This window comes from Echinops telfairi, unplaced genomic scaffold, assembly GCF_000313985.2.
Source record: "Echinops telfairi isolate 266 unplaced genomic scaffold, ASM31398v2 ScPeMD7_7424;HRSCAF=8462, whole genome shotgun sequence".
NCBI lineage: Eukaryota > Metazoa > Chordata > Mammalia > Afrosoricida > Tenrecidae > Echinops > Echinops telfairi.
This window is the reverse complement of record NW_022111324.1, coordinates 56,089,069-56,102,605: the sequence shown is the minus strand read 5'-3', so window position 1 is coordinate 56,102,605 and position 13,537 is coordinate 56,089,069. Positions and strand designations below refer to the sequence as shown.

At 43.2% G+C, this 13,537-nt stretch overlaps 1 protein-coding gene across 1 annotated transcript in view; it reads right to left on the bottom strand.

Annotated features, from left to right (window-relative positions):
* Window positions 1–13,158, bottom strand: part of HSD11B1 (hydroxysteroid 11-beta dehydrogenase 1) — a 50,326-nt gene extending 37,168 nt beyond the window's left edge. Inside the window, exons 1-4 of the mRNA XM_004700137.3 lie at window positions 12,972–13,158; window positions 12,079–12,209; window positions 10,965–11,076; window positions 10,659–10,844 (exon numbers count right to left, since the gene is read on the bottom strand). Coding sequence (XP_004700194.1) covers window positions 10,659–10,844; window positions 10,965–11,076; window positions 12,079–12,209; window positions 12,972–13,059 — 517 coding nt within the window. The 5' untranslated portion in view covers window positions 13,060–13,158. The remainder of the gene's footprint in view (window positions 1–10,658; window positions 10,845–10,964; window positions 11,077–12,078; window positions 12,210–12,971) is intronic.
* Between the last annotated feature and the right edge of the window lie 379 nt (window positions 13,159–13,537).

Below are 13,537 nucleotides of genomic sequence, written 5' to 3'. Positions count from 1 at the left end.
CGTCCCACATTCCTCGTGTCTGGTAACACTGAGCCTCCCCCACTTGATGGCATGCCTGAAACCCCACCCCGCCTTCCCTGGTCATTCTGGGCTCTTAGTGGCCTACACGTGCTTTTGAAGGTAAGAGTTATATGCCCACCACCTCTGTGATTGGCAAGGTGTGCTCTCATGGATTGATCACAGTGTACCTATAACCTCCAGGGTTGGTGGGGCTGCATGCCCGTCACTTCTGTCTCCAGAACTGGTGGAGAGTTATTGAACTTGATCCCATACCACTTTTTCTTTTCACTTACAGTTTTTTGTTTTCCTTCTTCCTTCCTTCCTTCCTTCCTTCCTTCCTTCCTTCCTTCCTTCCTTCCTTCCTCTCTCTCTCTCTCTCACATCATCTTCTTCTTTCCCCACCCCCACAGCTTTTTCTCCATGAGTCAGTGACGACATTGACAACTACATTCACCATGCTTGTCACCCTGCCCACTGAGGAAATGCCACTCCTAGCTCTAGCACCACGGAATCGATGACACCCAGCGGTCAACACTTTCCCAGACCACTCTCATCTGCCCAACTAGTGAGCAGAGACTCATGTTCACACTTTCATCCACAACCAAAATCCATCTGAAGACAAGAAGTGAGCACCCGGTGCTGTCAAACTGGCGGAGCAGCACACTGAGCCTGCCATCTGGGTACATCAGTGCAAACCCAAACCAAGATCAGGGTGAAGCAAGTCAACATACAATTAACAAAAATTCACAATAACACCATAATGTCTTGGATACAAAATACAACTTCAAGTCATACATACAAAAAAAAAAAAAAAGACAAGATGGCTTAAGCAAGTGCCCAAAATGCAGGGAGAGAAAACCTCCCAGAGGTAGAAGTAATCATGGCACCACTTGATAAGGAATTAAAAATAATTATATATAGGGTCTTTAAATATATATAATGTATTAGATATATGTATATACAATAAATCTTATATATGTATATACAATAAATCAAGGAGAACAAAGAAAAACAAATACATTATAAACAACAACAAAAAATACAGACACAATTCTAGAATTCAGGAAAACAATGATAGAACAAGCAGACAAAATAAACAGATAATTAGAAACCATACAAAAACAGCAACTAGAAATCCAGAAGATGAACACTAGAATTTCAGAAATAGATAATGTTGAAAGAGAGTAAAAAAGTACAATTGAATCAGTGGATGGTGAAATCAGTAAAAATTAAGACACATCCCTTATTACCAATGTGTTATAGAAATAATTAGAAAAAAGACTGAATAAAGAGGTTGAAGATGAAGAATTATATGGAGTGCTATCAAGAGGAATAAATTATGGAAGTTAAAATTCTAGAATAGGAAGAGACAAAAACAACAACAAAACACCTATAGCGAACTGGAGGTACAGCCTGGGTGTACTGAGGGGAGAAGGGCCTCAGGGTTGGTGGGGCACAAGGTTTCCCTGCATTCCTTGTTTGTATGGCTCACCCCCCAACCTAAAGTAATAGGGCCCCCACCACACGAAGATGCCCCAGGAGGAGGATTATTAGGGAGATTTGCCTGCACCTCATTCCTATTAGCCCCAGGATTGGGCTAGGGTTGGCCCACCTACTTCCTTGGCTGTTTCATGTCTGTAATGAAATATGTTAAAATAAAGTCATCATGTAAAGTAAAAAACAAACCCCACAGAGAGCATTGTTGAAGATTTATTGGCAGAAAATTTCCCTAATATCATAATAGATGAGAAGATATATATTTAAGAAGCTCACCGAACACCAAATAGGATAGACCTCAATAGTCACCAGGACCTTTCATAATCAAATTTTTCAAAACCAAAGAATGAATCCTGAAAGGAGGTCTGGAAAAATGAAATGATACCTACAAAGAAGGATCAATAAGAATATATTCTGGTTTCACCAAGGGCTCAAGTAGAAAGAAAGTGTTTTGAGAACGATGATGGCAACAAATGCACAAATGTGCTTGACACAGTGGATGTATGTATGGATTGTAATAAGAGTTGCATGAGCCCCCAATAAAATGATTTAAGAAAGAAAGAAAAGAATATGTTCTGGTTTCTTAACAGAAAGAAAAAAATATATATTCTGGTTTATTGGCAGAAAGCATGCAGACAAGAAGACAGTGGGGTGACATGTAAAACCCTGAAAGAAGACAATTGGAAGCCAAGAATTACATATTCAAAAAATTATCCCTTCGATACAATAGTGAAATTATATCATTTCCAGACAAATGGATACTAAAAACTGTTATAAAAACCAGGTAACTTAAAAGAAATGCTAGAGGGTGCCTGTTGGACAGAGAGAAAGCATCAAACAGCAAACATTACCTGTAACCCACCCTAGGTGAAGGATTTTCAAAATTAATATGCAAGACTGAAAACAGAGTGCCAGAGACATCAATCTCTAAATGACAACAACCGTAAAACAAAACGAGGGAACTAGAACTTCCAAATGAAGTCAAAATACTATCAAGATAGAACAGACTATTTTCAATGGGAAGATAATAAATTATTGTATAACCACAAAGAAAATTAAGTATCTTATAGCTAAAAGAAAAAAGAAAATCATAAGGGCTCTGTAAACACACAATCAGGAGGAATGAAGGAAATGAAAAGAAAATATGTAAACAAATATGAATTCAGCACAGAAAATTATATGAAACCACATATCAGCATTACAAAACAAACAAAATCAAAACAAACAAGCACAAACCTTAACAGAATGGAAACAAGAAATAGACAAGTCCACAATAATAGTAGAAGACTTTCAAACACCACTTTTGATAATGGAAAGAACAACTAGAAAGAAACAATAAATACATGGAAAATATAAACAATATAATCAACTCGACCTCATATACATAAGCTATAGAGTTTCAATATACACGTATGTCTGAATACACATCTGTCTGTGTCTATGATATACACATGCCTATATACATATTCTCTACCAACAACAGTATGGTACATGTTCTTCTCTAGCACACAAGGAACATTCTGCAGAACTGACCATCTGTTGGATCACAAATCAAGCCCCAGTACATTTAAAAACATTGACAAAGAATAAAGCATCTTTTCAAAAGATGCCTTCTGTCACTGGGTGGTGCAAATGGTTAAAGTGCTTGGCTGCTAACTGAAGGCTGAGTTATGAATCCCCCAGAGGCAGATCCGAAGGGAGGCCTGGCAATCTACTCCTGAAAGACTGCTGAAAAATCTAGGGAGCACGGAATATTCTGGCTCAAATATCTGTGAGTCAGAGTCCACCCTACGGCACCTGGCTTGTTTTTGAAGCTGCTATCAGTTGTGCGACATTATTATCTTGTGTACCAAGTAACAAAAACACTGCCAATGGAGAAGCTATTTATCCCATGGAATTTTTGCTTTATTCTTGTTGCCAAAGTGTGTTTAGACTTCTGTGGAGAGAGGTTTTATGTGCTTGTTAGTCATGGATCACTTCTGTGGATTCCTAAAATCACTTTCCTCCATGTCTTATCCTTCGTGCCATCAGCAGTGCTCGCGACACAGCATTTCTCCGTATGCTATATCCTCCCTCGGTGCTGTTTAAATGTGACTGAATGTGGAGTTTACAATCAACGAAATAGATCATGACAACTATGCCCTTCTGTTTTCTTTGATTCCACACTTACCGAGCAATAGTATGGTGATTAATTTGGATTCTTATATACAAGGCACTTTTATACTTGTACAGAGTAGCAATTTTTAGAAACACTTGTCCAGAAGATAATTGTATCAGACAGGTCTACCATTGCCTTGGAATCGTGATGCTGGTGAAGACCATTGCATGGACCACGGACTGTCAAAAGAACAAATAGATTTGTCTCGGAAGAAGCACAGCCAGGGTGCTCCTTAGAGGCTTCCTTTCATATACTCTGGATGTATTATCAGGAGAGACCCGTCCCTGGAGAAGGACGTCATGCTTGGTAAAGTGGAAGGGCAATGAAACAGAGGAAAGCCAGAAATGAGCTGGATTGACTAAGTGGCTGCAACATAAGAACAGTTGTCGAGGATGGCGGAGGGCTGGGAAGTGTTTCCTTCTATTGTGCGTACAGTTGCTGTTCATCAGAACCAACTCAATGTTGCCCTACAACAACCACATTGCTTACGTTGTGCTTCAGCGTAAGTAAGTGCTTCACGTCATCTTCGTTTTTAACAAGTAAGATGGGTCGTCTATGTACCACAGGCTATTGATGAATCTTTTTCCAAGGCTGATGTCGTATTTTTCTTCATATAGTCTAGTTTCTTGGGTTATTTTTTCAGTCTAAAGTTTGAATACTTGCCCCAAATAAGTATGACTTGAAGCACTTATGGATGAAGTCAAAGAGTATACATAGCCTTTAGTATGAATTACAACTGAAGATGAAGAAGACAAAAATCCTCAAAACTAGACGGATATACAACATCATGATAAACTGAGATACGATTGAAGTTACCAACGATTCTATTTAGAACAACAATCACTGTTGATGGAAGCAACGGTTAAAAAAACAAGATCAAGTATTGCATTGAGAACTGGGTATATCTTCTGAAAAAGTCCTCTTTAAATTTTTAAAAAGCACAGATGTCACTTTGGTAACTAATGTGCCTGTGACCCAAGCTTTGCATAGGCATGTGGAAGCGGGTTAATGTAGACACAAGAAACCCCGAGGGATTGAAAGTGTGGTGCTGGGGCAGAATACAGAATGTACTGTGGATTGCCGGAAGAACAAGCAAATCAAGTTTCAGAAGAAATACAACCAGCATGCTTCTTAGCAGCGCGGATGGAAAGACCTCAGCCCACTTACTTTGGAGGTGTCCTCCGAACTGCTTAATTGTTAGATAAGGACATCATGGTTGGTAAAGCAGAGTCAGTAAAAACAAGAGGCAACCTCAATGATATGGGTTTATATGAGACCAAAACACACATACTGATCACCATGCAGATGGTTCAGGACCAGGCAGCGCCTCGATCTGTTTTCCATAAGGCCGCTATGAACAGAGCCAACTCTATGACAACGGACTGCAACAACATGTGTGTGTTTACATATACACATGTTCACATACACATATATGCTATGGAACCCTGGTGATGTAGTGATTAAACAATGGGCTGGGTTCCACAAGGTCGGCAGTTCAAAACCACCAGCAACTCCTCAGAAGAAAGACTGAGCTTTCTAATCCCATAAACAGTTACAGTCTCAGAAACCCACAAGGGGTCACTGAGAGTCAGCATCCATTCCATAGCAGTGAGTTTGAATATATATATATATGTGTGTGTGTGTGTGTGTGTGTGTGTGTGTGTGTATATATGTGTGTGTGTATATATACTCACACACATATATATACTCACACATATATAGTGCACATGTATCAACTTTTATAGTCATAGAAACATTAAAAAATTGTTGCGGGCATTTATCTTTCTATGATTTTGTGTCTTTTATTTCTAATCTTTTATGAGAAGTTTGTTTCAAAAATTATTTGCTTCTTGTGCATTCTTCTTTTGAATATAATTTTATTTATATGCTTTTCTTATTACTTTTCTTTTATCTTCTTTTTTTGCTGAGAAATTCAAGAGCCAAATTTGAAACGTAAGCACAACATCTATATTGAGTCTAATTTTTATACATTTGTGTTCTCTTTTTCTTAAGACCCAATGTCCTATTTGGCGCCCTGATGGCATGGTGGGTTAAGCATTGGCCTAATAACCGTAAGGTGAATCAACATCATCAATGGGAGGACATGAGGCTGGGGATGTGGCGTTTTGATGGCAGTGGGTTTAGAAGAAAAAAAAAATCCTATTTATATATTTTCAAAGAAAGTGTATTTTCTGTAAGCTTTCTCAAACTTCTAGGTGGATAAATCTATAGGCATATAAGCTATATATTCACATGGCAGTAGAACCCACCTATCTTCATGCAGAAGAACATGTGAAGGATAAGGATACTTATGGTCTAGGAGGGGCAGCTGCTTTCTTAAGCTCCATTCAGGAGAAACCACGGAAGCAGTAGTTGTCATGTCTAATTCCTCCTCTCCTACCTTGCCCATCGAGTTCCCACCTCTTCTATTCTGCTTTTGGAAAAGATACAACATTGAATGCTTAGATAAGCCCTTGTAAATTCTGTCTTAACCCCTACCCACAAAAAATTTCTTGAATTAAAGCAACAATGACCCCTGGAAGTTGTATGCCCTGGTTGTTGACCATTACTCTGAGCCTCTTGGCACTCTTACAGGTATTATAGATGATCCATCTATCTACACACACATAGCTCACCTCCACATATTTCAACGGCATGGTAAATCTAAATTCCTGTGTTCACGTGCGCCAACACTTCGACTCACTGTGGAGGTTGCATTTACTAAAATTATAAGAATTCATCTTTTCTTAGACAAGTTAGGACTATTCAGGCAAGGGATAAAGTTCCCTTTACAGTGTAGGTCCTAGGCTGCTTTCCATCTAGGACTTTGAGCTCCCTCCCCATTGTATCCCAAGAGTTTCCATACATTGAGGCATTGGCCAACCATTAGAAAGCAGTGGGTAGCCCAGAGCTGGGAGGGGGGATGAGATTAACATCTGTATGTTCTTTTCTTTATATAAACAATATTGTGGATATTCCATATGCTGTTAGTTGATACATGTAGTTGAAAAACCTGTTGGTTCCTCCCCCTCCCCCTCTTAATCTTGGGTTATTGAAATAGATTTAGACCACACAGGCAGCCCTCTCCGGACAAACTGGTTAAGGCCCAACAAGTGACCTACCCCGTCAGGCCATTTGAGGGTTCCGACAGAGCATTGCCTTTGCAGAGATTCCTTCCTCAACGAGGAATCAGCCCACTGGCAACAGGCTTCTGAAAAACTCAGCTCACTGAGGGCCTGGAATACTGCACATGTACACGAAAAAATAGTAAGGAGCATTGTTTGAATGAATAAATCAGAAATGAGTATTTTTGGATAAGGCTTAAAAATATATGCATTTTGGATATTGATTTATTTACAAGAACGATTTACTTGGAGAAAAAGAAATAGGTATCTAGCAATGCTTAAGGATCTTCCAAGGCCTTCTAGGCAGTCAGAGATTAATTGCCAAGTTATTTTATGCCTTTTGACGTGTTTTCATGTAGATTGTTTAAAGAAACTCGGTCTTTTATTACTTTTAGTTTCACTTAAAAGTATGACTTACAATTTTCTTGGTCCAGAAGAATTACTATGCCTACACAGGCTTTTTCCAAGTGTTTAGGGCTTTTATTATTATTATTATTATTATTATTATTATTATTATTCTTTGTATCACCAATAGAGCCAAAAACTGAGTTTTGAAAGTAGTTTACTGAATAACAGTAGATAGAGAGGAAGAGGAAATGTTGAAGCCAAAAAGACGCCAGATGAGGTGGGATTTAAAGTGATTCAGGGAAAAGGAACAGCGAGGAGACAGGGTCTGCCCAAGGCTTCCTTGAGCGGCAGCGAAGGAGGGGAGACGCAGCAGCACTAAGAACTGTTCTAGCCACTGCGTGTAACTGACATGATGGCCACATTGTGGGTTTCACAAAGCCAGGAGCCCAGGCATGGAATAGGCTTTACTTTAATGTAATTGAATCTTAGTCAAGAAGACCCATTTTAACTAATGGGAGGTAAATCTTTTCCAGATGTTTCCAATTGTTCCCTGCCCAATCCACTGATTTTTCTTTTCAATCGAATTCAAGTATTAATATCTTGGTCTCAGTTGTTCCGTAAACACCACACAGGCATTCTCTTTTTCCTTTCTTCTGCATCTCCTACTGTCCCCTGATGGAAGGGATGCGTCTTTGTGAAGGATGTTGGAGATGAGTGAGAGTGGGTCTGTGTGTGTGTGTGTGGGGGGGGGGGGGCGAGGTAGGCGGTAGGGGTGGTAGATTGGAGGGTGGCCTTTCTCCTAGTCTCAATGTGCTTCTTGGCATGGGTGGCACAGGAGAGACTGCCAGTTGTTGACCAACAACAATGTCTTTGGGGAAACAACCTGTGATGTTGAGCTTTGTGCATGACCACTTTAAATAACAACCAAAATTGCAGCCAGGTCTGGCCTCTGGAAGACTCCTGGTAACACAGGGGTTAAGTGCTTGCTTGCTAACTGAGAGGTCGGTGGTTCAAACCTCACAGCCATCCCACAGGAGAGATATGTGGCCATCTGCTTCCAAAAAGATTCAGAGCCTTGGGGGTCCAGCTTTATTCTGCCCTCCAGAGTCACTACAAGTCAGAATCAATGGCTTAGGTGGCCACTGGGATGTGAGCAAGAGGGATGCAACCAAATTTCAAGTTGAGTTATAGCCTCCTTTTTCCCCATCTCCACTGTCTCTGCTGAAATTCACACAGAACGATGAGCCCTCTTGGACGTGAACAGAAGGATAACACTCTAGGGATAGCAGTGTTAGATAGAAGGAGTCTGTCCTTGGGCAACCTCATGTCACAGAAATAGCTACCATATTAGCCTTGCATATCCCCCCCTAGGCTGTTGTATGGAAGAAGAGGCATTGTTTTAATTGTTTAAACTATTGTAAGCTTGGGTCTTTGTTATAGCAACTGAACTTAGATTCAAACTAATATGTAGGGGAAGGAGGAGAGATGGACATGCAGGCTCACACACACATGCAGGCTCAATCAGCAGGTACCAAAACAAACCAAAGGTGCTGCCCAACGGATGTAGAAAGATTTTCCCAGAAGAGCCATTGCTGCCCATGTTGATGCCTGTGACGATGCTGAGCCTTTGTCGAGCACGTGGAATACTACCAGACAGAAGCACACATTGCCTCGGCAATGTCACTCAATACCTGAAAAACGCATTGGGGAAACAAGCACCTGTCACTGAATTCCAACAAACAGCTGAGTGCATTCCCTGGAAGGGTGATGAACTTTAGCCATGCCCCCCCCTTTCTCTTTGGCTTACTTCAGGACCAATTTGAGGGTTCCTCTCGTGTGTTTGTGGAATCCAGAATTTACAGAGGAAGGATTGGTGAGTGTGATTATGCATGCTGTTCAAAAGAATGTGCCACAGAACAGAGACTGTTCTTCACTTAGGGAGAGAAAGCAACGTGCCTGCATTTTGCAAGTTCACAGACACGCTTCAAAGCAAACAAACTGAATGCTCCCAGCTTCATAAACACTAGACACAAGGAAAAGAAATCCAACTAGATCTCATCTCCAGGGAGTCTACAGAAAATACACAGTGGCATTTGATAGGTGTAGAAGTCATGTGGAAACAGAGGGTTATTGGAATTTCATCATGCCCTTGGGCTTCTAGGGTGAACAGCCTCCTTCTGAGTGTACCCAGCTTGTGGGAGTGTTATTGACATGGCAGCTCTTCAGTCAAAGGTGAAGCGCATCTTAGGGTGGATGTTATTGACTCAACTCAAATCAGGAAAGCTGATCTGAAGGTTTGGGCTGATGTCCTTGGATGGATTGGGGATGTGCCCAGCACCCTCCCACTCAGTATGCATCCGGAAGCTCTCTCTTCCTTTCAGCCGGAGAGAGGCTGTGTCTGGGAGGGGTGGGGAGTCTGTGTTGTCTGGAAGCACGGGGATGCATATCAATCACTCTGTTGGCTGGTCCCGCGCAAGATGCACTTCCCTTGTGGGGAAGTGCATCACCAGTCAGACCTTCCCAGGCCGAAAAGAGAACTCTTTACAATGCCGATGGTATTATTAGACACCATATGACTAGTGTGTGTAGAGCACTTCACAAAGGACCATGCCCAGGGTTACTGGTTTTCTTATTGCCAGAAGTCACACTGAGAAGGTTGATTTGGTGCCCTGTGTTCGAGGCACCTCCAGCCAGATTCTTCCAAAATGACAGATCCACAAAGAGAGATAACATCGCTCTCCTGGACTGCTGCTGATCTGGGCCTAGAAATCCCTCAAGTGGAAACTTTCTGGCTCTTCTATGGCCTTAGGGACCGCACCTGATCGCACATAGCCCTCTGCACACCACCTCTCTCTTCAGTTGGTTCTTTACGTTGGGTTTGTAATGTCGCCAGTTCAAAATCTGGGGGACACTCAAAAGATAGGTAGATCCGTTACTAATAATATGCCTCCTTTTGCGGCTCATTTCATTTACCTTGGCTTCTCTCACTTACCAAGCAACTCTATGTTGATTAAGCTGTGCCCCTTCTAGCTTTACCTTGTTGGGCAACCACTCTTGGTCATGGAGGAAGCAAAGTGGTATTGATGTGACCAGGTCTCAGGATGAGGACAGGCGGAGCCTCTAGCTGGCTTTCAATGTCCACCCAGTCTCCTATTTGCCAATCACAAGCCACCAGGCTTCTGGTGGCTGCCATCACTCAGAACTGTTTCTCTCACTTACTCTCAAGCACTGTCTACCCCACCAACCCTGACAAATTCCTGTTTGTTTTTTTAATAGTCCCACTTGTTCTTAATGGTCTCTCTTTTACTCAGCATGCATGCCCCTCATTGAATCCATATACTCAAATCTTTACTTAGTATCTCTTACTGAGAAGGTGGATGAGCAAGAAGGTGTATTCATCAGCTTTGTCTAAATAGTGCTGCGAGCATTTCAAGTTCAAGTTTACACCATGTTACTTCTCTTCATGGAAATGGATAAACAATGGCACGTTTGCTAGTCCTACCTTCCACATGGTTCCCTGCTCCACTCACCAGCGAGTGAGGAGACCACAACAATGCTTCCACTGCTCTGCTTCAGCATGGGCAAGGCGGCTACACTCAGGACCACATAACTGAGGAAGTTGACCTCCATGCTTTTGCGCACGTGGTGGATGTCATTATTAAACAAGCTCATTGACGTGTTGGTGATGTGGTTGAGAATGAGCATGTCTAGTCCCCCTGCAAAAGATGGCTGTGTTGAGAGACACACTCTGGGGTGGGAACCGTCCCTCCCTAAAGCTCCCTGGAGACTGACACCGAATGCAAAGTCAGAGGAGGAGGAAGGAGAAGCAGCCTCACCCATGAGCTTTCCTGCTTGGACAACGAATTGTTCTGCGAAGGTCATGTCCTCCATGGTGCCAGCAATGGAGTGTGCAGAGGCTGCCCCCAGCTCTAGGCAATGGGATACCACCTGTAGGGACACAGCAGCAGCGACGTTGGTCTTGGTCTTGGCGGCAGACCTTTGGGGGCCATTCTCTGAAGTAACTGTGATTTAAGCAAGAGGCTACTCACAACCCTCTTTTGATAAGAAATGGTAGGAGTGCTAGTGTGTGTGTGTGGGGTGGGGTGGGGGTAGGTGTTGGGCGTCAGGGGTGTTGCTAAATAAAACTACCCGATCATTGTCCTGTCTGAAATACTTTCTGGAACCAGGTGGGGTGTAAATGGATAAATTATCACTACGTTGGGAATTATGTCCATGATTTAGAGTGCTAGGCTTTTGTGAATATATATCCCTGGACATGTTAAGGGTAGGGGAAGGGCTTTGTGTGTGTGTAACACCAAGGAGGTGAGTGTTTCACATCCTTGTGTTTGTGAGTCTGCGGGGACTAGAGGGAGCTGGCATGGGCATGAGGGTATATATTCATGAGCACCTACTGGAATTTGGGTGTCTGGATGCATACCTACATATCTATGATTACGTGTGCAAATGTGCGTGAATAGGCATGCCTATGACCATACATATAGCCCAAGAGCTTTGTGTATGCATACGTGGCATAGATTTGTGTAGGAGAGTAAACACCCAAATGTATATATTTATCTACCTGTGAGCGTTTGAGCCTGTTTATGAGAGGACACATTTAACTATTAAATATTTAAATATATGTATATGAGAATATGTGTAGGTAGACCTATAAGTGGCCCTGGTGATTTCCTGCTAGCCACAAGGTCAGCAACTCCAAAGCACTAGCCACTCCGAGGGAGAAAGATGAGGTTTTCCACTCTCATAAAGAGTTAGTCTCAGAAACCCACAGGGGCAGTTCACCTTGACCTACAGGGCTGCTGTGAGTCAGAATCCACTTATGGCTGTGAGGCTGAGTTTGGTAGACACTGCCTACCTCTGCGTGCCCGTGTGTATCCATAAGAACGCATGTCGCTTGTGAGAGCATATATGTTCGTGGCACGGATCCCTCACCTTCTGTAGAGTTTCTTTTGACCTCGCCGTAACCACCACGTGGGCTCCCATCTTCGACAGCTGATAGGCTATCTCCTCTCCAATCCCCTTGCTGGCCCCTGTGACAATCACTTTCTTTCCTTGGAGCATTTCTGGGGAACCCCAAAAGAAAGTGAGGACTATACCCAACTTGGCAGCCAGGCCCCTCCCCCTCCCCCCTCCCCCCACCTGGCATGGGCAGCTGTCTTTGGATGTGTCACTTTAAGGTCTATGACCATTGATAAACCGGTCTCAAAGTGCAGCCAACCTTGGAAGGCAGCTGCTGGGGGTGTTTGGCCGCGTTGCTCAAAGCCAGCCAGGCTTCCTTGCTGGTCTTTCTGAAAACCCCTCTGGGGGCAGAATTTACAAGCAGAAGGTTAGAGGGTACATGTACCCGGAGTTCCAGGCATTTCTAGATGTACCCAGGTTTTTTTTCCTTTCCAATTCAGAGAAACATTTTAAAGCAGTCAAGAACACACGTGTCCATAGACATTCCTCCCTCGCTTCCCTTCAGCTGTCAAGTCTGTTCTGCTTCCCACTCGCTCTATCAGTCTCTCCATGGAGCCAATGACCAGGCTGCGCTCTGCGGTTTTGAATGACCCTCATTTTTGTAGAGCGCTTGAAATCGCGTTCCATGCAGGGCGCCAAAGAAAGCCTGGCCTATTTGGCAAGCTTTTGACTACACGATTCCCCCTCCCCACATCCCTCCTGCTCCTTGCCTGTGCTGGAGGACACAGGAAGACAGTACCAACTCAGGGCCCCCTCTGTATTTTTAAGCCACTTTGGGGGTCAGGCACTTATCTCATTCCTCAGGAATACTCCAGAACCCCTGTGTTTCAAACCTATGCCTCCAAAATGAGTCACGTGGTACTTACCTGGTCTGAATTCGTCATGTGCAGAATAGAAGAAGTAGGCCAAGAAGAGTCCCCCAATGGGGAGGAGATATTTTTTCATAAAAGCCATCAGGCAGGGACCTGGCTCACAGAACCCTGTAGGACACACAGAGAGACCCTACAGAGCTTTCTACAACCTCCGAGGCAGGCAGCAGCCTCAGAATTGTGACATCAGGGACGGGGGAGGCTGGAGTAGTCTCAGGCAGAGCTAGCCAATTTCCCTGTCAGAGCAGCGATTGCCTTTGGGTGGGATCCCATTCGTCTCTGGCAGCCTGTGTGGTGGATTTCATAATGGACAATGTTTACTCCATTTCATTGAGCAAGAGGAGACTTCCAGATGGCCAGGTTCATGACTGTACAAGACTGGATTCCAGAGCATCTCTGCGAGAAGCCCATCTTCCTCTTAACACCACTTATGCCAGGGATCAACGGCCGTTTAAAAGGGATCTGTCAGAGACGGGAGCGAGGGAGCGTGAGTGCGTGTGGGACTTCTGAGGCGATGTGAGTAATAGCAACGGGAGCCAAATCCAAACCAAAGCCTACTCTCG